This window comes from Triticum aestivum, chromosome 2D (genome assembly GCF_018294505.1).
Source record: "Triticum aestivum cultivar Chinese Spring chromosome 2D, IWGSC CS RefSeq v2.1, whole genome shotgun sequence".
In the NCBI taxonomy this organism is placed as follows: Eukaryota; Viridiplantae; Streptophyta; class Magnoliopsida; order Poales; family Poaceae; genus Triticum; species Triticum aestivum.
In genome coordinates this window covers 619,876,953-619,900,288 of record NC_057799.1, presented here as the reverse complement: position 1 = coordinate 619,900,288, position 23,336 = coordinate 619,876,953, and the positions used below count along the sequence as shown (strand labels likewise).

Here is a 23,336-nt window from a genome sequence, read left to right as displayed (position 1 = left end):
AACGCATCCGGCCAGGACCTCGTCTTCTCCGCGGCGCCGCCCTCGTCTTCTCCGCGCCGCCCTCGTCTCCGGTAGGTGCCCGCCGCCGCCTGCCGTCCTCCTCGCGTGCCTAGAAGAAGAGGGGACCGCCGCCGTCGTCTTCTCGCCCGTCTTCTCGCCCGCCTTCTCGCCCTCCGCCGCCTGCCGTCCTCCTCGTCGCTGCGTACTGGATGCGCGCCTTGCCGTCCTCCGCCGCCCGCCGCCGTCTGCCGTCCTCCTCAAACAAAAACTTCTATGCAAATTAGTGCTCCATAAAAAACTGAAAAGGAAAAAGAAAAGGAAAGAGAGAGCAGAGAGGAAAAAGAAAAGGAAAAAGAGAAGGAAATTTATTTGGGAATAATTGTATAAATCATTAAATTTGAGCGGCGGCGGAGGAAAAAGAAAAGGAAAAACAAAATACTTGGCAGTGCTCAAACAAAAACTTCTATGCAAATTAGTGCTCAATAAAAAACTGAAAAGGAAAAAGAGAAGGAAAGAGAGAGCGGAGAGGAAAAAGAAAAGGAAAAAGAAAAGAAAATTATTTGGAAATAATTGTATAAATCATTAAATTTGAGCGGCGGCGGAGGAAAAAGAAAAGGAAAAACAAAATACTTGGCAGTGCTCAAACAAAAACTTCTATGCAAATTAGTGCTCAATAAAAAACTGAAAAGGAAAAAGAAAAGGAAAGAGAGAGCAGAGAGGAAAAAGAAAAGGAAATTTATTTGGGAATAATTGTATAAATTTGACCAAAAAAACATCAATTTTATTTTTTAATAGCTCTTAATCATTCAACTGTCGCTGCTCCTCCTCTATGTCCCCTTAATCTTATTTTTTAATTCCTTTATACTTAATTAATTTTTACTACATGCAGGAGTGACTTATGACGGACGATAGAGCCGAGCCGCTTAGGGATCCGGAGGCTGAACGTTATTTAATGGGCATCATAAACAACGAGATTCCTTATGTGCCGGGCTCAGAATATGAGCAAGAAGAGGATGTAGTCTCTTCTTTTCTGAACCTTGACGGCGGAACAGACATTGTCGATGATCAAGAAGGTGAAGGAACGGAAATTGTCGACGGAGGTCAACCGTCAACAAACGACGATCTCGAATTGCAAGTAGCAACCACCTCCGGCGAGGTATACATATACATTGAGCCTCTCGTGATACAAACTTACTGAAATGTGAATACATATGTATTAACGCGCGCGACTCTCTTTCTTTTTTTAGCCCTCGGCCGGATCGAGTACGACAAAGCGTGGCAAATCCAAGGCGATGAAAACAGGAGAAACATATACCATTGATTTTGTCAGTGAAACCGGCAAGCCCCTACAGCACACCTCAAAGTTTATCAACCAATGCGGAGTCGCTGTTAGAGACAACGTCCCGATCACCGTCCAGGAATGGAAGGAGCCAAAGAAGGCACGTCTTGGTCTCAGTTTTGTCGACAAGAGAACGAAAAAGGATTGCTGGAGAAAGCTTATGGAACATTTCATTCTACCTCCGGAATACAACAAAGTCGATGAATTCGGTAACGAGGTTTCGGGTGGACGTGAGAGGAGGAGGCTAGTTAAAGAGTTCGCTCTTTAGAAGATGGCCGAAGCATTCCGGAACTTCAAGAAAAATTTAACCCGTGACTATGTCAACAAGGGCAAGACTCCGGATTTCAATGGACAACATGAGAAACTGAAAGATGATTGGCCAGAATTTGTGAGGCAAAAGAAATCGGAGCATTTCAAGGAAATATCGAAAAAAATAAGGATAATGCGAGTAAGAAAAAGTTCCATCATATTATGGGGCCAGGAGGATACCGCCTTTCGGAGCCTAAGTGGCAGAAGATGGAGGAGGACCTGAGGGTGCGAGGAATCCCTCTAGGTACAGAGGGATGGGACCCAAGGGCCAAAAGCTGGTGGTACGGGCATGGGGGATCGCTAGACCCGGAGACAGGGGTGTGTGTTCACCGGAAGAAAAAGTTTGCTCCCACCCAAGCCCTTATTGACGCAATGACCCAAGCTCAAGAGGGCTTGATCAAGTTCAACAGAGAGAAAGACGCACTGACAACAGCCCTCGGGAATGATGAACACGGAGGACGTGTACGAGGCAAAGGAAGAATTCCGTGGAAAGTAGGGTTTTCCCAGGACAATGACCCGTACTGTTACAGAAGCCGTAAGAGAAAGACGGACCGGGATGCAGATCTTTTGGCGAAGTTTGCATCGGAACTCCATGAGTTGAAGCAGACCGTGCATGAACTAGTAAAAGAAAAATCGGCTGCAGGGCCGCATGAAGATCATGAAGCGGATCGCGGAAGCCAGCAGCGGAGAAGCAGCGTGGCTTCCACGGATGCCCCGCCTGGTGCTAATGCACCGACGATCGAGATTCGTGCACCGGAGCCTCACTACCCCGTGGATGATGTAAAGGAGATGAAAGAATGTGATCTGCATTATCCCGTGGGGAACGTTTCCACGAAGGTAGCTACCGGCAGTGCTTTACCCTGTACACCTGGAGCACTCCACCACAACAACCCCATTGCATATGGCTATGCTCGTGTCACGGTGGAAGACATAGTCCAAGATTTTGAGGACCTGGAGATTGACAAAGCTACACCCGAAGGGGAGAGAAGACTTGGAGATGTCAAGCGCCAGATCATTCTATGGAAAAATAAGTACATAGTGTTTCCAGGCGAGGCGCCAAGGCTAACAAGTCCACCCCCCTCCGATAGTGGTGGTGGTGGCGGTGGTGGTGGTCGTGGTGGTTCACCTACACCTCCTTCACGCCATTCGACGCCGTCCCCTGATCCACAACCTCCGGCGGGTAAGAAGCCGCCGCCCCCCAATCCTCCTCCGGCAGGTACGACGCCCCCCAATCCTCCTCCGTCGAAGAAGCAGAAGCAGGCGGACAGCAAGGAAACCCGCTCCTGGACTATTAACCCGGACCCTTATGTACCTAAGACCACAAGGGTACCGGAGCCATCACTGAAGCCTCTCCTCCCAAGGCCTTGGGAACTTAGTGAAGCTGAAACCAAATTGGCCGCGTCTGCTCATTATGAGAAATGGAAGGCGGATACGAAGGCGATAAAAGAGCCTGAGCCCAAGCAAGTATTCACTGAGAAGCAAAAGAAGTGGGCTAAGGATTTTTTGACGACACCGTCCCAAGCCGAGCTGAATATGCCTGACGACTATGGACATGAACTTCGTAGGCAAGCAAAAATATTGAAGGAGGAGAAAGAAGAAAGTAAAAAAAGCGGGAAACAAGTTGACCAGCTCGGGATGCAGAATAAACAATCGATCCCCCCGCTCATAGTGAAAGCCGGTCCGGAAGAGGACCCCGAAATCATAGCAGCTGCGGCAGCACTTGGATTGACTGTAGCGAGTGCCATGAAACAAGCGTCCGAGATGGGTTTGACTCTTCGTGCCTCGTTAGGCCTTGAGGATGCGTCAGTATGTGAGATAGCATTACAATATGTGCGGAATGGGCCTCTCGTCGAGCCTGTGCGGGAAAAGAGTCTACCACCACAAATGCGAAATCTGCTACGTTGGTACAAGCATTTCATAACATGGGCCGACAAAGAATATGTTTATGCGGATGTTACAGAGGAGCATCACACCAAACGGTACTCTGTACAAGTTCATATGAGTGAATTGTTCCAGCTGTTCAATCTGCGCGAGCTCGATAAATCTATCCTGAGTTGCTACGTTCTGTAAGTGATTTATTTCTACCTCATCTCGTTCTTCATTGCCTGCACTATATATATATATATATATATATATTGTCCTAACTATATTGTTGCGTACGCTATTATGCAGATTGAAGATTTGGGAATGCAAAATAAGAAACATCCATGATGTTGGGTTCATTGACCCACATATCGTTAGTGGACATGTGTTACAAAATCACCCCGAAGACGTGGAGAAAGACTTGTACAAGTTTCTTAGAAAGCATCAACTCAAAAGTCATATTCTATTTCCTTACCATTTTGGGTGAGTGTTTCTCTCTTGTGCCCATTCTCTTTTGTTTACTCCATGCATGGTATGTCTAATCGATGAGTTATGCATGACTGTGCATGTAACGTGTCCGCAGGTTCCACTGGATTCTGCTAAATATTGAACTTCACACCTCCAGAGTTCTAATCATGGACTCTATGGATTCGGATTCAAAGTGTTGGGCCGACATGAGAAAAATGCTGCAAAAGTAATTATTTTCAATCATTTGAGCTCTATATCGATCGGTCTCTTTCGTTCATTTCCTAATATCAAGTAACTAATAACTCCCTTGTTCATTTAATTTTCTTTGCCCTGTAGGGTTTGGAGACGGTTCTCAGAAGAAATTGTCGGTGAATTCAAACATGAGCTAGATTTTAGAAGGTTAGTTAATGTGGATAAGCAGCCACCGGGGACCAATCTATGTGGATACTATGTTTGTGAGAACATCCGGAGACACACCTCCGAGCGGAAGGCATCGGATAGCGTGCGGAAGGCGACGGATAACTTGCGGAGGAGGCTTAGTCCAGAAGCTTGCTTCCGACCAATTCAAGATGAATTAGCAGGATTTTTCATGAGGGAAGTCATCAATCCTAAAGGAGAACACTATACCGAGGACGAAGAAATTTATATGCATACCCGAGATTGAAAGTTGTTCGAAGTTGTATATGGTCATCCATCCTAATTGTGTATGGAAACTTGTTCGAAGTTGTATATGGTCACCCGAGATTGAATATATATTATATATTCCTCTTGAATTCTTCTTGTTTGAAATTTCATATGCATGTATATAGTAGCGTAGAATATGTGTACTGAAACTTCATCAAAATTAAAATAAAACACAAAATAAAATATAAAAGAAATAAAACACTACAAATTAAAAAGAAACCAGGTTTAGGGGGCTAAAACCTTAAACCTGCGGAGGAGGCCTTTAGTCCCGGTTAGCCACGAGAACCGGGACTAAAGGTCCTCCGCCCCGACGGACTCCTGGCGCCCACATGGACGGGCCTTTAGTCGCGGTTCGTAAGAGGCGCGACTAGGGGGGGGGGCCTTTAGTCGCGCATATTTAGTCCCGGTTGCACAGCCGGGATTAATGGCCTTTGCGAACCGGGACTAAAGGCATATTTTCTACTAGTGAGTAATTCTTTTTTGGATCAAATGAATGTGAATCATCTACCATGTTTCTTTTGTTAATGTTATCCGAAACTCAAACATATCTCATGCGCTCCGGGACCCTAAGCCTGAAGTATATATGAGTGTAAAGTTTCATTTGACCTCCCAACCTTGGCTGATCTCCCATGCCAGAAAAGGTGAAATTCAGGATAACTAGATTTCTGTATTTAAATGAATGCACAAATTTTCATTTGAAAAACCGGGTAGAAGATATCAGATGTACCAAATCAAACTAAGTGAATCTAGATTAGCATGTCAGATAACTGAATCATATGCCAAAGCACAATTAATAATTTTTTATGTTCTTCTATTATTATAATATAATGGTGCCAGTTTAAAACAAGTATAAATGCATGCACATGTTGCCAACCTATTACTAAACCCAACTTGCATGTCGTATTTGTACCTAAAAATTTCTATGAATATGATTACCTTTTTTAACACAGTACAGACGCAGACGCTCATATATACGCGCATACACTTATTCCTATGAACAACACGCACACCTATCCGTATGAGCACCTTCGAGAGACTGAGCCGACATATTAGGACTTGAACCCTGGTGGGCCGGGGATACCATTGTCCACATAACCATCCAACCACATGTTGGTTCACACAAATACGATTACCTAACATATACTAGAAACACTGTAAAGATTTTTGTAGTGTATGCGATTTAAAAAATATGTACCATGATATTCATTAATATTAAAAGATATACGAACACTTGCCTATACACTCTATACTTTATGCAATATTTGAAAAACAATTCAAATATTTTTTTTGAACTAGAAAACGATTTTTTTTGTTACATCATACAATTTAAACTTCGCACAAGAAAATTTTCCATTTATATATATATTACAATTGTATAACCAGGAATACTCAATTAAACTAAAAAAAGAGAAAAAAAACTAATGAAAATTCTTGCATGAATTTTCACGTAAAATCAATGGTATAGAACTTAAATGTGCAATACTTATGGCACATCTAGATGTGCTTTAGCAAAATGTAACTATTATTTAGAAGCAAACATTGTTATACGGCTAAATATAATGTCAATTAATTGAAAAATATGCCAATTAAAATTCTAATATGCTATAATTAGTTTAAAATATGTATAAATGTTTGGTATAAAAAATATAGTTTACATCGGCTCAGTTCCAAAAATGGTTGGCACTGCCTTTAGCTGTACCAAACGCCTCAATCTAACAAGAATGTCGGTTACGTAAAATTCAAAAGCCGCTGCAGAAGTGTTCTTAGGTCAGCTGCACTGTGTACATACCTGAACGGCTGGTGTGGACCACCTCATTGGCGTTGAGGTCTAAGGATGGTTATGAAGAGATTGAGCGAAAGGGCGTCCTCTTCACTGTCCTGTCCCCGTGACACCTCCTCCTTCCCATTTTTTGGTGACCTCCTCCATGTTCCGCGCCTGTCTCGGTGACCTTTTCTTCTTGCTGTTCTTGGTCTTGACGACTGTATCCCAAGCATGTCTCGGCGACCCGCCCCCTCTGCCATATCTCTGTCTGTAACACCCGCTCGGACCTACCAAGAATGTAGTACAAATCGGTAAGTCTGAAGCCGTTGAAAGAGGGGTTTCGAGGTTGGGGTGCATCGTGCACATGCCTGACGAGCAGGTCTGGACTCCCGGTACCACTGCACCCTCGTCGGTGGCAGGGTCGAGGAAGGGAAGGTGGTATTGGGGAGTCGCGCCCTTGTCGGCGGTGGGGTCGGGGGGAGGAGTCAGGGCCGCTTGCAACCAGCTTCGTTGTCAGAGCCGTGCGTTACGGTCAAATCTGTTCTGACCGGAGTTCGAGTTCGTCCATATATGCGTCTTAGAGAAGGAGTGTGGAGAGAAAAAAGAAAAAAAAACTTCTACAATATGAGTTTACGAGTTCTATTCCGTCTGATGTCGTGCGGTACCACAAATACTGTTTTTATGGGATGGGTTTTTACAGGATCCGGTAGAAGAGTTGCTCTTTTTGGTTAGAGCATCCCCATAGATGATGTAGATGCAAAACTAACTAACTTATATATCTTCAAGGCCCCATTATTTTGTCTTTCCGCCTGCCGCCCGCCGACCGCCACCATGGCCATAGCCGACTCCGACGCCCCCACCGCCTCATCCTCCGTAGCCGCCCACCATGCCGCAACCTTAGCCAGCGCGACCACCGTCCCCAATCCCGCCTCCGTCTCCATGCCGCCGCCGCCCCGGTTTTGCCCCTCCCCGGCCGATCATCGTTGCGACGCGCCACTGAAGAAGTGGGCCACCAATCCCTGCGGTGGAGGTGTGAAGCGGCCGACGGGGCGCAACCCGGCGCGAACCCATCTCGGGTGGCAAAACAATCAAAGGCGGACGCGGGCGCGTCGATCGATTCGCTACTGCCGGCGTCCGCATCCGGTCAAGGAACCCCTACTCCACCTCCGCCGCCGCCAACCATGGAGGAAGACGTGGTCACGACCACAGCCCCTGCATCCAGCATGTTCAATGAAATGTCGCAAAGGCAGCCATGTGACCTCGGCCGGCTTTACACCTCCACTCTGCATCATCTATTGGAGTTGCATTCTTACATCTCCAATATACATCGTCTGTTGAAGTTGCCTATTTTACGAAGGTGTAAAATGCATTTTTGATGATGTAAATTTTACATCTCCTGATTGCTCTTGCCGACCTTGCTTCCATCCACGGCGCGGGGCAGTTGTTACTACGTCGACAGAGCGGCGCGGTGAACCGGGAAAAGGTGCTCCGCCAGCGTGAACTCAAAACTTACCGCGTGGGATCCCACTCCATTCCCAGCTGCCGCCGCTGCCAACAGATCGGTAAGGGGTGGGGAAGGAATCAAACCAGTCGCAGTCGCGGCCGCAGTCAAGCAAACGAAGCTGCCTCCCTGCCGCGCCGCGCCGCGCCGTGCGAGATCTGAGGTCCGCGCGGAAGGAGAAGGGAACCCATCCTCGCGAGATCCCGTCGGGCGCCCTCCCCGCCGGCGTCGCCCCCGCTGCAGGAGCCGGCGCGGCGATGGTGCGGCCGGCGGGCCTCCTCGACCCGGCGACGAGGCGCCGCCCCTTCCTCGACCAGCGCCGCCCGTCCTTCCGGCGCCGCTGGCAGCAGCGCCCGCTCTGGGCCCGCCTCCTGCTCTCGCTCCTCCTCGCCCTCGCCTGCGCCCTCCTCCTCCTCGGCCTCGCCGGCTCCCCCGACCCCTCCTCCCCGCCCTCCACCGACGCCTCCTCCTCCGGATCCGCCGATGCCGTCTCCTCCCCTCTCCTCCGCCAGGTAATAATAATTATAGTACAACCGATTAAGCCGCAGCGCATCTGCCGTTCCGCATTTCGTAAATCATATTGCCTCCTCTGGCTCGGAACCATCAGATTCTAGTAGTAGGTGTTAAGTCATTATAACTGCTGAATTTGCTAGTTCTGCAGTGGTACTACTTTACTAGTACTCTACACGCTAACTGTTTGTTTAGAGAACATCAATCATGAATGCTGGACTAGCGTCTGAATGTCCTGAACTTTTCATGTGCAGAGATCTTACCTCGAGGTTATCACGGACACGCACAACATGACGGACGAAATGCTGAGCGCTCACTCGCTTTCCCGCCAGCTCATGGACCAGATTTCCCTCGCAAAGACCTACATCACGGTCGCGAAAGAAGCCAGCAACCTGCAGTTCGTGGCGGAGCTTGGTGCGCTGGTGCGGCGGGAGCAGAGCATCCTCGCGCGTGCCGCTGCCAACGGTGGCACGGTGGTCAAGGAGGATGCGGAGAAGGCGATCAGGGACATGGCCATGCTGTTCTATCAGGCTCAGCAGTTCCGTTACGACAGCGCGGTCACCATCTTGAAGCTGAAGGGCCAGATTCTGTCCCTGGAGGAGAAGTCCAAGGCCGAGGCGGACAAGAGCACAAAGTATGGCCAGATTGCTGCCGAGGAGCTCCCAAAGGGGCTTTATTGCCTTGGTGTCCGGTTAACCATGGAATGGTTCAAGAGTGCCGAGCTTCAGAGGAAGTTCTTGGATAGGAGCCCAGCAGTGCAGAGCAATCTGAGGGATAACAGCCTCTATCACTATTGTGTTTTCTCGGATAACATCATTGCTGTCTCTGTTGTCGTCAACTCTACAACTCTGAATTCAAAGCACCCTGAAAAGATTGTTTTTCATTTGGTGACCGATGAGGTCAACTATGATCCAATGAGGGCTTGGTTTGCCTTGAATGACTACAGAGGGGCCATTGTGGAGATACAAAAGGTGGAGGACTTCACCTGGCTAAATGCTTCGTATGTTCCTGTTCTTAAACAGCTCCAGGATGCTGCTACACAGAATTTCTACTTCTCTGGAAGTGGTAATCGCGGAACACCAATCAAGTTCAGAAATCCAAAGTACTTATCAATGCTCAACCACCTGAGGTTTTACATCCCAGAAATTTATCCAGAACTGCACAAGGTGGTGTTTCTTGATGATGACATTGTTGTTCAGAAGGACCTATCAGATTTGTTTACAATCAACCTCAACGGTAACGTTATGGGGGCAGTTGAGACTTGCATGGAGACGTTCCACAGATTTCATAAGTATCTCAATCATTCTCATCCTCTGATTCGTGCTCATTTTGATCCTGATGCCTGTGGCTGGGCGTTTGGTATGAATGTGCTTGATCTTGTTGAATGGAGGAACAAGAATGTCACAGGTATATATCATTATTGGCAGGAGCGCAATGCTGATCATACCCTGTGGAAGCTTGGATCTTTACCACCTGGGCTTCTTGCTTTCTATGGCTTGGTTGAAGCATTAGACCCAAAATGGCATGTCTTGGGGCTGGGCTACACAACTGTCGATCCTGATACTATTAAGGAAGGTGCAGTATTGCATTACAATGGAAACTTGAAGCCATGGCTGAAAATTGGGATGGAGAAGTACAAGGGCTTCTGGGACAACTATGTGGACTATTCACACCCTCTGCTTCAACGGTGCTTCATGCGCTGAGTAATGTGTATCAATATTAGAACTTTTTGTGACCTTTTGATGGACATGCTTCAAATGCATAGCTTGAACAGGCACACACGAACATTCTTGTGAATTTCGATAGGCTTCGTTCACAAGTTACACCCTCAGATTAAACATGGACAGTTGTTTATGCTGGCATGTGTAGTCGATAAGGTACATCGACTACAGGTATGACCGGCCATACAGGTAATAGCAGAAGAGCTAAGATTGGCATTCAGTAGGCTGCTACTTGAACAGCATCAAGTACATGGCTTCATAACTTGCAACCACCAATGTAATTTTTTCCATTTTGATTTTTTGGTGAGACTGGAGGAAGGGCATAATTGTAGAATTGATTTAAATTATTGAGGTGCTACAACAAGTTTTGAGATACATATTTATTGGATATTCAGACAGGTCAACCTTTTTTTGTCTGGTTATTTATACATCTTCAGAAGAAGAATTATCTTATATCATTTCCAGATTCACTGATTCAGAAGTTAATTTATATTCGTAGTTGTTCAATTTTGTTTGTACCTTTTCTGCGTGAGGCCAATAAAGCTTATTCAGAGGGTGCAGATTTGTGCCTGCTGTGAGAAAATTGTTTTCTGGTAATTTGTTTTCATATATCTGTTGTACTTGTATGCTTGGCAAACATGTCTTCAGCACATGTGCTTGTAGTAATAATTGTACATAATATTCTTATGTTGTAACCTCAGAGAGAAATTTATCATTGAAAGAACTTTCTAGTGAAAACTACCATGCAGCTAGGTGTTCACAGGAAGTAAAGTGCAACATGGCTTACTACTAGGTTCACCGAAGAATCAATTTTCAGTATTCAGGAAATAAATAATTATTTATGCTGCCATCAGCTACAAACTGATAACTAATTATACAAGCTGTGTAGCTATATTATTTCCCATTGTTCTCTTCAGAGCTATTCAGCATATGCCAGTGATCAAGGTTTTGCCTCTTGTGATATGCTTTTGCAAATTTTCCTTTCTGTACCTTCCATCATTGTATTGCAGTGTTTCTTCAAATCTAAACAGTTCCTTACGGATTCGCTGGGCATCTACCTCCCTTTGATGACTTCTCCATCAACATTGCTGGCAGCAACATCTGTCCTCTTCCTCCTTTTGGATCTGGACTTCCTCTTCCTACGCCTCTTGCTTGTTTCTTTTGTTTCCCTGTTATTTGTGGACAAGCTGAGATTTGCATCTGCGGGGCTGGCAACAGGTTCCACGACTTGCATTATCTCTTGGTTGGCTTCAGTCAAGCTGTCTTTTGAGATCTTCATCTCGCCATCAGGGTTGATTTTCTTCTCTGGTTCGCTAGCAACTTCTTTTCCATCTTCCTGCTCAAGCAGCTTACTCTCTGTGCTGTGGTCGCCTTGGGGGTCCTCCAATTGTTTTTTCCCATCTAGTTCTTCTTTGCTGATTTCTTGACTGTCTTTTGAGATCTTCATCTCACCATCAGGGCTGATTTCCTTCTCTGCTTCTCTAGCAACTTCATTGCCATCTTCCTTCTCAAGCAGTTTACTCTCTCTGCTGTGGTAGCTGACCTCGCCTTGGGGGTCCTCCAATTGTTTTTTCCCATCGAGTTCTTCTTTGCTGATTTCTTGACTGTCTTTTGAGATCTTCATCTCACCATCAGGGTTCATTTCCTTCTCTGGTTCTCTAGCAACTTCTTTGCCGTCTTCCTTCTCAAGCAGCTTACTCTCTCTGCTGTGGTAGCTGACTTCGCCTTGGGTATCCTCCAATTGTTTTCTCCCATCTACTTCTTCTTTGCTGATTTCTTGACTGTCTGCCGATTGACGAAGTTCAGATTGCTCTGAATGTGTGCCCTTTGGAGGGGGATCGTCTGAACTTTGATTGGCATCGTCTGTTTTCTCTTGTAAGGCATCATCATCGAAGTTAGTTGTGAACTTTACAAATCGACCTTCTGATGAACTATTTTCTTGGTGGTTGCTCTCGGATGTGGTGGTGGTGTAGGCTTGCAGTTCTTCTGCTTGATCAGGTGTGGAACCACCGGAGTTTGCTTTTTCCTCACCTATCACAGTGTCAGGAGTTACAGCATCTTCGTTGTTTGTGCCCACTACAGTTCTCTCATCTTGGTGGTTGCTCTCGGATGCAGTGGCCTCGTCAGAATGCAGTTCTCCTGTAGCAGGCATGGAATCACTGGAGTTTGTTTTCTCCTCAGGTATCACAGCATCAGGATTTACATCTTTGTTGTTTGTGCTCTCTAAAATTCTCTCGTCTTGGTGGTTGCTCTCTGATGCAGTGGTGTTATAGGAATGATCTTCTTCTGTTGGAGCAGGTACGGTATCACCAGAGCTTGCAGAATTCTCGGGTGCTACAGTATCAGTAGTTGCATTTTCATTGTTTGTGGCTAACACAGCACTGCCGCTGAACTTGGTCTTGATCTCTTCAAGCTCAGCTTCCTTTTGTTGCAGGAGTTCTTTTATAGCGGACATCTGGTCAGGCCCTGAAGCAGCTACAATCTCTTTCATTTGGTTGATATGGCTCTCTTTCTCCACAAGAGCTGCCTCCAGTTCTTTCTGGGTGTTGGTAAGATAGGTGGTGGTTGTTTCTGAATTCATGACTTTGTTCTTCAGTTCTGTCCTCTCAATACTCAGGATAGACGTTTTAGCTTCCAGTTCATCCACTTTTCTCCTCATCTCTTTACTGATTTCCTTTTCATTCTGGCCAAATGAAATAGCAATATTTGGTTAATGAGATATCATTTACTTTGAAAAACAGGTTTGTGAGCAAACCAAATAAAATATATCTATAAAGCACACTAATGGAATAGGCAGATAATTTAAGCTCTGCATGTGGTAGTGCTACAAGAATATCATTGTAATAGCTATCCTTAGGTTGTAAATCAAAAATATGTTCAGTGAATATTATATGTTTATATTTTGATGTGATATTTCGATATGATATTTCCAGCCCAAGATTTCTGTGTTCGTATGGAATGGAATTCTTTTACGATATTGAATGCTATGCATGCATGATTCCATATTTGGCATTATGCTCATTGTTGGACTATAGATCTTTTGTGAGTGCATTATCCAGTTGTGTTCTATCTGTACTTCTGTTAATTGGTTCTATGAGTATTTGCACAAGCCACATGCCAAGCCTATATGCCCTATGGAGGCTGGAATTACTTTTGGTACTTGTAATCTGTGACCATGGTGTTGATTGAAAATCGAGGTTAGAATCTTTCAGCTACAGCCTGCATGATTGCCCATGTAGGACTCTTTCATCCACTGAAGATAAGAAGATATTCATAGCCTGCCCAGGAATATTTATTATTTGGAACTGCTAATATTGGCACCTGAGGATTTTTTGCTCGAGGTCCGTGGGCTACATTTATGTGACGTCATTCAGTGAATAAGAGAACTAAACTCAGCTTACTGGTTAGAGGCGTAGGGCACTTCAAAGCTCAGGTGATAAATCACCAAAGTGGGGCAACCATAATCTACTGGCAGCAGTGCAAAGAGATGCAAGCACAGAGAAGTAGCAAACCAGTTGTGATGCAGGGCATGCCAGAAACTGTATCCATACCTCGAGGCGGACTTGGAGGGACATGAGCTGCTGCTCGCGTTCCTGGAGGAGGACGGAGAGGAGGCGCCGCTCCCTCATCTTGTGCAGCACGCTGACGCTCAGCATGGCGGCGCCGATGGCCAGCAGCAGCAGCAGCAGGTAGGGAAGCCTCTTGTAGTTGTTGCCGCCCATTGTGTGGCCTCTTGATCTGTACTTACTACCTCCATCCATCTCCATCTTGTGTGCAGTGCACCCTCTCACTAGCATCCTCCCAGGATCTCCAGCCATTGCTCTGTTTATTGTGGACCGGGACGACATCTGTGGCCGCAGTGTGAAGAAACTTGGCCTTCTTTTTGGTTGCTTGGATTCTGGAAAGGAAAAGCTGCTTACTTGCTTAGGAATGCAGGATGCTTCACTTGCCTCAAGGTGAGGCACATGCTCTTGGGGGTGTGAGGTTTGTCTCTCTCTTTGACTTTTGTTTAGCAGTAACTATGTTGCTTGCATTTGCATCTGCTCTCATGATGAAGATATCTTTGATCAGAAGTGTGCTCGTAGACCGGAGAGCCATAGCTGCCATACATGCGGCACCATGTTTACACTCTGCGTTATATACTTGTATATGCACAGATGGGTACATTAATCTCTTAAGAGAAAGCTGCTAAAGTAACCACAATGACAAAAGATCGGCAAAGATGCTTATCTTTTGACCGGGAAAATCAATTAATTCATGGCCATAAATATATTCGTTACAAGAAGACTGGCTACATGAATAATATTAAATCAGGAAATTGTAATAATCTTCATAAAAATTAACAAAAATTCCTATAAGTGTTTATGAGCAAACTACAAACTGATCTGGACTATTTTTAAGTGGAATTTTTTATAAAAATGTAAAAAAGAATCACCCAAACACTTTAGCAAAGTGGATTCATTGTACACAAAAGAATCCCCCAATATGAAGTGATGTGACAGTCATCTCTAATTCTCTATCTCTTCTTGAACTGGCAAGTCGGTGGCAGAAGCTATCCAGTATGGATGATGCGCTGACTTGAAGTTACTCTGCTAATCAATCAGCTGAACTCTTCACAACCTTGAATATCTCTGCTGCTTTAAATAACTCATCATTCAATCAAAAGATTTTGTGAGCATGATGGTTCCTGCATTAAGGAAATCCTTGTGTCAGTTGGTTAGCTAGCTAGCACCGTGTCAGATCTGACAGCATCAATAACAAGCAAATTATGAAGATTACCTGATGATTCCCATCAATCAACAGACGCACTAATCAATAGTTCACGAAGAGCCTACCCATTCAAGAAATGGGAAGTCTTCTGGTAACAAACGGCTATATGACCTTCGGAATTTCACCCAGAACAAGGGCCCACTGTCTCCTGTGTGTTCCTCCCTGCATTGATGCATTTCAAGGAGAAGAGCCGTCAGTGCATCGTACTTCCTCCGTTCCTAAATATTAAGTCTTTTTAGAGATTCCGATATGGACTACGTACGGATGTATAATACATTTAGGAACGGAGGAAGTAGAAGGCATACTTGATGGCCCAGGCTCTCAAGTCTTCAACTCTTAAGGGCCCATCACATGATTGCGCGCTTGTGCTTCCATCCATGAATGTCCCGTCAGCGAAATTGACCTAATTCAAGTGAATGAACTAATCACTCGTATCAAAGCAAAAAAAGGGAAACCATGCAGATAATAAAACATAGCAAAAATAATTCAAGTAAATAATATCATGGCGTGGAGCCGTGGACCCTCGGAAGCGGTTGAAGTCTATAGCCCTTGGCTGACATGACATTTACTAGAAGCGGCAAGAACTGATAAGCAACCTACTTTTACTGCCTCTCCAACAATTTGCGGAGCAAGAAGCCAAGAATCAAGCCTTTAAACACTGCTCGCATAACATGGTCAGGTGCTGACCCAAACTCCACCCTGTGGTCAGGTGCAGATATGCGGGCCGCAGCTGCGGCAACCAAATCTTGAAAAATGTCAGCAATGTGCGCTAACTAGGTATGCTATATACTTTCCCCAAAATTCAGAATATAATCTTGCCTTGATCAAATCGATGGCTCTACGAGTATCAGCTATGCCCAGGTAACTGCACGACCTCTGACTGAGCGCGCATCCAGTCTCCAGTCTGACGGTATGTGCAAGCGCATCCCAGTCAAGGCCACCATCTGCCGCGAGCTACAACTAAACCCACATCAGCAACCCATCTAAAGCACCATGTAACACAGAGACAGAGTAGTGGGTAGCTGGGAGTGGGAGAAATCGACTCACTAGCTTGGCTAGCCCTGGATCTCAGACGGTTATCCAACATACCAGAGTAAGTTGCACATGCTGTCCTCGACCTGGTTCCTTTTCTTCTAGTTCTGAAAATACGATGGCCGAAAATATAGTCTTAGTATTCCCGACAGCGAACTTTTTACTTGACCAGATTTACAAAGGTGAAATCATGCAGCTGCTACATGCAAACTGGCATGTGCAATTTCAAAAGTAGGTGTTGTCTAGTATTAGAGAGAACAAAAGCAAACAATACTGCAAATGAAATTAACAGTTGTGACCACGAAAAAAAGAAGCCGTGTAAATGTAACGAACATACTTCTGCAATGACACGAGTAAATCTTCTTCAGATTTCAGAAAGGTAGGTAGGTTTCAAAAAGTGGGTGTTACTTACCTCAACAGATAAACAAGAGTTTCCTTTCTTTTAGTTTCAAGGCGTACAAGCAACTGACCTGACAGAGGACAGCATATGGATCTCTTACGGGCCCATCACGTCAGCAAAAATGACCTGCTTCAAGTAAACTAACTAATTACTCTTGTATCAAAGCAAAAAAGGAAACTATGCAGGATAACAAAACATAGCCAAAAAAAGTCTTTATGACAATTTAATGTTAAACTTAAGACAACCTGCACAATATCATGGCGTGGAACCCTCGGAAGTGGTTAAATTGGAATCTCACCGTGGCCAAATACCCTGTGGATGGTATAAGACTGTCACTTGCAATTGCATGCATAATTTCTTAGGAGAGGTAAGAACTGATAAGCAGCCTATTTTTACTGCCTTTCCAACAATTTGCTAGATTTCAGAAGCTAGCTAGGTTTCAAAAAATGAAGTGGCTTTAAAAAAAATGAAGTGACGCACCTTAACAATCAAACAAGGCTTTGCTTTTTTTAGATTCTTGGCTTGCTCTTTTATCTCACGGCTGCAGCCCATTACGTCAAGTACCAGCAGTGAAGCGGGGAGGTCCTCCTTGGGCGGCAGTGATTGGATTCCATCACAGTAACTGATCCAAAATTCCCTGAGAGAAGAAAGGCCATATAGCCGAGGGAGTGACCGCAGTTTGCAGCCTGTAAAACGTAGACTTTGGAGGGAGGTGAGAAGATTAAGCGCTTGCTCTTGCTCTCCCGTGATGGTTTCAGTCACGTCATCATTACAGAACTTTAATGTGTGAAGGGTTGCGGCAAGGCGTCTGCAAATGGGAGCAATAAGCACTGCCGAGATGTTCTCCACCTCCATTTCTTCCAGTTGGAATGAACCTGGATGCAGTGATTTGCTCATTGCCACCTCCGGGATCAGACCTGCTGCTACAGAGATATTTTTTTCCAAATACTTGTCATGGGCTGCCAATTCCTCAAGGACGACTGGATTGAACCATTCTGCAGAGAACATGCTGCTGCAACTTCTGGCATCTAGTTGTCTCAGGGACTTCATCTTTTGGAGGTCCGACACTGACAATGAAACGTGTGGTGACCTATAAATTTGTATAACCTCTACTCTATCCAGATTTTGGAAGGCCAACGCACCCTCATACCTAACAGCAGTCAAACACTTTCCATTATACGTCAAACCTGTGTATAACCCTTTGTTCACAGAACAGTCTGTTAGTGTAGAAGTATGAGGCAGAGGGGCAAACTGAGATAACTCTGGGCAACCAACAATATGGAGTCGACAAAGGTTGGTACAACACTCCAAGAAGGAAAACGAGGACAGAAGGGGGCAATATAAGCATCGAATGCTTTCAAGCCTTGAAAACAAAGGGCTATTGGGCCCCCCGACCCATTCCTCAAGTTCTGGCATATTCCCAATATGAACCGTCTTCAGGTGCATAAAACTTCTCTCTGTAAGACCACCAAATCCAGGCCCAAACACACGCATCCCAGCAATATTCTTCAGTTTGAGGTTGGTGAGATGTGGTAACTGCTCAAAAGATGGAAGAGTATCCCAAGATATACCCTCCAGATGTAGGGACTCCAACCTTTTTATGCTAATGTCACTGCACAACCAGCAAGGACCAGTGGCAAAAGCATAATTTATAATGCTAAGCTTGCTAAGATTAGGGGGTGGTTGAAGACCCTCAAGAACATCACCGTCTATAGTGTGTTCCCCTCGACCCCAAACTAATTCCAATTCTTTCAGATTTCTTTTATCCTTCAGTTTAGCATCATTAGCTTCCTGTTTGGATGCCACGGTTTCAAGATTACATATACCAAGCTGCCCAAGCTCTGTCAGTTCCCCCAGCTGGCTCAGTTCAAATCCAACACTTTCCTTCTTAACATCAAATTCTCTTAGCTCCTGCAACCATTTCATCTTTCCGACCTTAGGAATACGGGAATGGAATTCTTTGGAAGAATAAATATGGCGCAAATTCATGAGGCGGCTAATGTTTTTAGGCAAAATTACATTACATTCCCAACCAAACCAACCATCGAGGTCCAAGAATTTCAAGTGGTAAAATCTTGGTAATGTCCTAGGTAGATACAGGCAATGGCCCGCATCACTAGGTGGCATGATTGTAAGGTATTGGAGGTGGATAAGATTTGAAAAGCTTTTTGGCAAACTGCCTGGGAGACTAGGTATAAATAGAACTCGAAGACTCTTTATTCCTTCAAATGCATCTCTCAGAATATCACCTGTTTCTGCATCATGTGGTCCAAAAACCATCAAAGTACGCAAATTTCCAATGTCTATTACACTCCTCAGTTTACATATTTCTCGACCAAAACTTTCATCATATTTATCTTCTACGGTGATTGATAAGTGCCGAATAGATTGTGGTATGTCGTTGACTCTGAAACTTAAACTACTTATGTTCACACACTCTTGTGACGAAACATTCCGAGACAGTTCATGCAATAAATCATGCATCACATAGTATTCACCATTCCTATCACTATTTTTTATGAGAAAACCATTGTCCACTAGTTCGTCTAAGTAATTCTTATCATTTCGGCAACTTGAGTCTACAATGCCCACTGCAATCCAGAAATTAGTGATTTTTTCTAAATCATAAAACTTGTAATCTTCTGGGAAGAGGGCACAATAAAAAAAACATTTCTGCAGATGGAAATGAAGGTAATTATAGCTGATTTCTAGGGATGGCAAAATATCATCATCATTTTTTGCACTTTGCCATTCATTCTTTTCAAGAATTCCCATCCAATATTCCCAAGAGATGTTTTTCTTCAACAGTCGACCAACTGTATTTGCTGCCAGTGGCGAACCCTTTAGCTTCTTTGCAATATCTCTTGCAACATTGACCAAGTCATCATCATAAAGCCTGGGTTTGTTATGACCAAATATACATGATTCAAACAGTGCAAAGAAGTCATCAGGCTCTAAACCATGCAACTCTATTGGATCAGTTGTTTTGACCATTTGTGCTACAGATGGCAATCGAGTTGTAACAAGAATCATGCTGCCCTTGGTTCCTCCTGTTGTGAATGGGGCCAATAGGTTTTCCCAATCACGCGCACTCTTGCAAGTCCACATATCATCCAACACAATTAAGAACCTTCTGGAGTCCAGTCTCTCTGCAATGGCTGTCTGAAGTTGGTCTAAGTTTGTTGGTTCAATTGTGCTTGTGTTAGTTCCAGGTATGCAGCCAAGTATCTCCCTGGTGAGCCTAATCACATCAAAATTAGTTGAAACACATACCCAGACCCTGACAGGGAAGTGCCCCTTGATTCTTTCATCATTATACAGGTGCTGTGTGAAGGTCGTCTTTCCGATGCCCCCAGGGCCAACGAAAGGCAGGACAGAGAGGGTTTTATCATGGTAGGTGCCACCGGTGAGTGCATTTACAGTTTGCTCAAAAATGTCATTCCTTCCATACAGTTTTCTATCTTGTGGAACTATGGAACCAGTTGGAGGCCTTTCAATGGTGACATGTCTGCTTAATGCAATGCTACTGTGGTTTGCAGTTTTGACTTTGAGCAGGTCAGAGACAAGCAGGCATATGGAGTTCATCTCCTCTATGACAGACTTGATTTTCTTGGACATGGCTACTCTGTTAAATGGCAACTTAATATGTTCACTATGTAGCTCACTGGTGGCAGCAGCATCAGAAAATGCAGGAGGCTCGTCACCTAGAGTGCGCGGAGATGAAAAGCACGGAAGGTAGTTGCCGAGGGTGCAGCGAGCAACATGGCGTCCATGGACCGAATGGCCCTTGATGCCGCCGCCCACCTCCGCAGCAGCCTCCTTGGTGCCATCGATCTCATCCTGGGTGGGTGAAGCATGAAGCATTTTAGACAACGGCGCCTAGATCTCTACATCACGGATTATATTACTGTTTCAGCACCTCGATCTCTACATAGCAACTCACCTGGATCATGAAGTAGTGGAGCTCATCAAGCACGTCCTCGGCTTCGTCGGCCTTCTTGCTCAGCGTCCCCAGAAGTCCGCGCAGGCCAGGATCGTCGCCCACGTCCCTGCCCACGGATGCGGACAGCAGCCCCTGTGTGTACATCAGCTGGTTCTTGGCGTTCAGGAAATTGCTGCCGAGCTCGGAGCTGGCCATGTAGGTGGACACCAGCCCGTCGGACAGCTTGCTGAGCACCTTGCCGACGAGCCAGTTGGCCGCGTTGACGGCCATCTTCATCTCCATGGCGCTCAGCAGGGTGCTCGGCTTTCGGTCAGTAGAAGACTTGGTGGGTCGTTTTATGTCTGCAAACCTTGGAAAGCTCCAATACATATATACAATATAAAAACAGTAAAAGATCCAAGAGGAAGCATCCAATGAAGCGCGGAGTAAATTATGTGACTCCATGCTTAAGTTATGGCAAGAAATGTAGAGATACGCACCCTCATACGGCAGCAAATTACTGTAGTAGCATAACTTGAGCAAACGGGACGTGCGGTGGATCGGGACATTAGTGTGGGTCAAGTAATGGCACCCATGTCAGGAAATTTACACCTCCACCATGACTGTGTGCAAGAACAACACATGAAGGTGTCCGGGGCAAGGCTGACGTGGTGGCAAGAGGTTATTAGCCCCCACGAGGAATCCTAGCTAGCTAGGACCCTATGAGCAACAATTACATCACAAGTTTGTTCATAGAGCAGATGTTCAGGCATAGCTGCCATATAAACACGGCACCATGTTTACGCTCTGCACTATCAATATCTAAACTATCAAGCAACAAAGTTTGAAATATAAAAGCATAAAAAGAGTCGCCCTAACAATTCAGCAATGGAGATCCGCTGTACGCAAATGAATCCTCCAGAATGAATGAATGGGCAAACTCATACAACTGGCAGTACATGGTACACCACTTCCAAAGCATTTCTAACTAACCCACTACAGTCTAGGGTGTGGCATCCTAATCAACTGCCGAGTCGATCGCATGAGCTATCCAATGTCAATGATGCTCCGGCTTCAACTTACTCTGGCAATCAATTGATGCATAATACAGCCTGCTGAATTCTTCACAGCCTTGAAACCTGTTGCCTTAAATCACCGATAGGTTCAACCAAAAGAATTTGGTGACCATGATAGTTCCTGCATTAAGTGAGGAAATCCTTTTGTTAATCAGCACCGTGTCAGATCTGGCAGCATCAATGAGAAGCAAATGTGAAGATTACCTGATGATTAAGTACTCACTACTTCACTAGTCAATTATAGTTCTAGATCTCCATTCAAGAAAATGGCTATATATAACCTCCATTCAAGAAATGGGACATAGTTCTGGTAACAAACAGCTATATGACCTTGAGAATTTCACCCAGGACAAGAGCCCACTGTGTCCAATGCGTTCCTCCCTGCATCGGTAATTTCAAGGAGAAGAGCCATCAGTGCAAGGGGGTAGAAGGCATACTTGCTGGCCCAGGCTCCCCAAATTTAATCTTAGTGACAATTAGAGTCTGCCGTGCATTAGCACAAATAATCAGGATGTGCAAGGATGTCAAATTCTCATACTGACTTGACAGAATACAGCGTATGGATCTCTTAAGGGCCCGTCACATGATAGCTCACTTGTGCTTCCGTCCATGAATGTCCCGTCAGCAAAAATGACCTGATTCAGGTGAACTAGTCACTTTTGTATCAAAGTAAAAAAGGAAACTATGCAGATAGCGAAAATATAGCTTAGCGAGATATTACAATCCAGCTGCAGCGAAATAGTAAATACATGGAATAAACTTCCCTCAAATATAGTTATTAAAAAAATAACTGAAACAACAAACATAAATTTATAGAGGGTATACAAACACACCTCTGAAGCATAACCCGGAGTTTCCCCAGCAGTTGGCTTAATAAACGATCCTACTGGGCAAGTTTGTTGAACAACTTCACAGAATGCTATGAGTCTCTCCCTGTTGCCAAGCTCTACTGCCTATCAGAAAAACAAACAGTCTTATTATTTCATGGTAACACTGTCAGGCACAGTCTAACTATTTCAGGAGACTCTTTTTTTGTTGTTTTTCTTCCTTTATCTCTTGATAGTGGAACACAATCCATTTTTTGGATCAAATGAAAAAAAAACTATTTAAATGGACCGATTGACCTGTGCCAAGTTAGATGGTTTCTGCTGCCATGAGGTCTCCACGAAATTTAAATCTTAGAAGAGTACTATCATTCATCAGTTATCTTACTCTACTCTATTGATGTTTATTTTTCTGCAATCTGTTTTCATTACATCAGCTGTCTGAATTTGCGACACATCACAGTACCTATGCTGATTTTATCCAAAAGTCAGTTGTAGTGTTGTATCATGCATGGATACTGTCATATCTTGCTCGTGTGGACACTCATGTTCTAGTGAATTAATGTTAAAGCTTTTTCAGACTAATCAAAGTTAAACTTAAAAGCAACCTGCACAATATCATGGCGTGGCGCCCTTGGAAGTGGTTGAACTCTATAGCCCTTGGCTGACATGACTTCTGCAATTAGCAAACCACCCTGTGGATAGTATAAGACTGTTACTTGCAATTGTATGCATAATTTCCTCGATCGAAGAGGCGGAACTGAGAAGCAACCTACTTTTACTGCCTCTCCAACCATTTGCGGAGCAAGAAACAAGCCCTGAAACATCGCTCGCATAACATGGCCAGGTGCTGACCCAAACTCCACCCCAAGGCCCGGTGCGGATAGGCGAGCTGCAGCTGCGGCAACCAAATCTTTCTTCCCAGCAACGTAGCCACCACAAGGCGCAATGGTACCGCCGGGGTTCTTTATCAAGCTACCGGCAATCAGATCTGCTCCCTGTCAAGCAATGCCCAATTAGGCAAGACTGCTCTGTTATTCAAATGATGACGAGCATCGTGAACATACCACCATTGGAGGCTCTGATGTCTCAACGAATTCACCGTAGCAGTTGTCAACCATGACCTTGCAGTTTGGATTTTGCATCTGAAGTGAG

General features: G+C 44.9%; 4 protein-coding genes across 4 annotated transcripts in view; 1 reads left to right on the top strand and 3 right to left on the bottom strand.

The window, feature by feature from the left end:
- Positions 1 to 8,164: 8,164 nt before the first annotated feature.
- LOC123055012 (probable galacturonosyltransferase 10) lies at positions 8,165 to 10,664 on the top strand (the record flags this gene model as incomplete). The annotated part of the gene is given in 2 exon segments (XM_044478909.1): positions 8,165 to 8,438; positions 8,691 to 10,664. Coding segments are annotated over 2 exon segments (1,704 nt in total). The 3' UTR covers positions 10,140 to 10,664.
- A 312-nt stretch (positions 10,665 to 10,976) lies between these two features.
- On the bottom strand, positions 10,977 to 14,232 carry LOC123055011 (otolith matrix protein OMM-64; the record flags this gene model as incomplete). The annotated part of the gene is given in 2 exon segments (XM_044478908.1): positions 10,977 to 12,840; positions 13,709 to 14,232. Coding segments are annotated over 2 exon segments (1,926 nt in total). The 3' UTR covers positions 10,977 to 11,211.
- Positions 14,233 to 14,404: 172 nt separating this feature from the next.
- Positions 14,405 to 20,838, bottom strand: LOC123055014 (putative disease resistance protein RGA3). Its single transcript, XM_044478911.1, has 5 exons — positions 20,303 to 20,838; positions 16,840 to 20,199; positions 15,718 to 15,881; positions 14,937 to 15,089; positions 14,405 to 14,844 (listed from the first exon to the last, which is right to left on the bottom strand). The coding sequence occupies exons 1-4, from the start codon at positions 20,744 to 20,746 to the stop codon at positions 14,978 to 14,980; spliced, it is 4,080 nt and encodes a 1,359-aa protein (XP_044334846.1). The 5' UTR covers positions 20,747 to 20,838; the 3' UTR covers positions 14,405 to 14,844; positions 14,937 to 14,977.
- Positions 20,839 to 21,102: 264 nt separating this feature from the next.
- The window catches only part of LOC123055013 (uncharacterized protein YnbB), a 3,944-nt gene continuing 1,710 nt past the window's right edge, over positions 21,103 to 23,336 (bottom strand). The window contains exons 6-12 of the mRNA XM_044478910.1: positions 23,249 to 23,326; positions 22,958 to 23,179; positions 22,790 to 22,876; positions 22,191 to 22,310; positions 21,900 to 21,992; positions 21,562 to 21,738; positions 21,103 to 21,478 (exon numbers count right to left, since the gene is read on the bottom strand). Of these exons, the coding sequence (XP_044334845.1) occupies positions 21,679 to 21,738; positions 21,900 to 21,992; positions 22,191 to 22,310; positions 22,790 to 22,876; positions 22,958 to 23,179; positions 23,249 to 23,326 (660 nt within the window). The 3' untranslated portion in view covers positions 21,103 to 21,478; positions 21,562 to 21,678. The remainder of the gene's footprint in view (positions 21,479 to 21,561; positions 21,739 to 21,899; positions 21,993 to 22,190; positions 22,311 to 22,789; positions 22,877 to 22,957; positions 23,180 to 23,248; positions 23,327 to 23,336) is intronic.

Bases quoted from the DNA above. Each gene is read 5' to 3' on its own strand.
- LOC123055014 (XM_044478911.1), bottom strand. From the start codon at position 20,746: ATGGAGTCACATAATTTACTCCGCGCTTCATTGGATGCTTCCTCTTGG. The intron at 15,882-16,839 runs GTGCGTCACTTC...GTTTAGTTGTAG, and splicing joins AGCCTTGTTTGATTGTTAAG to CTCGCGGCAGATGGTGGCCT. The intron at 15,090-15,717 runs GTATATAGCATA...GCATCAATGCAG, and splicing joins TATTCTGAATTTTGGGGAAA to GGAGGAACACACAGGAGACA.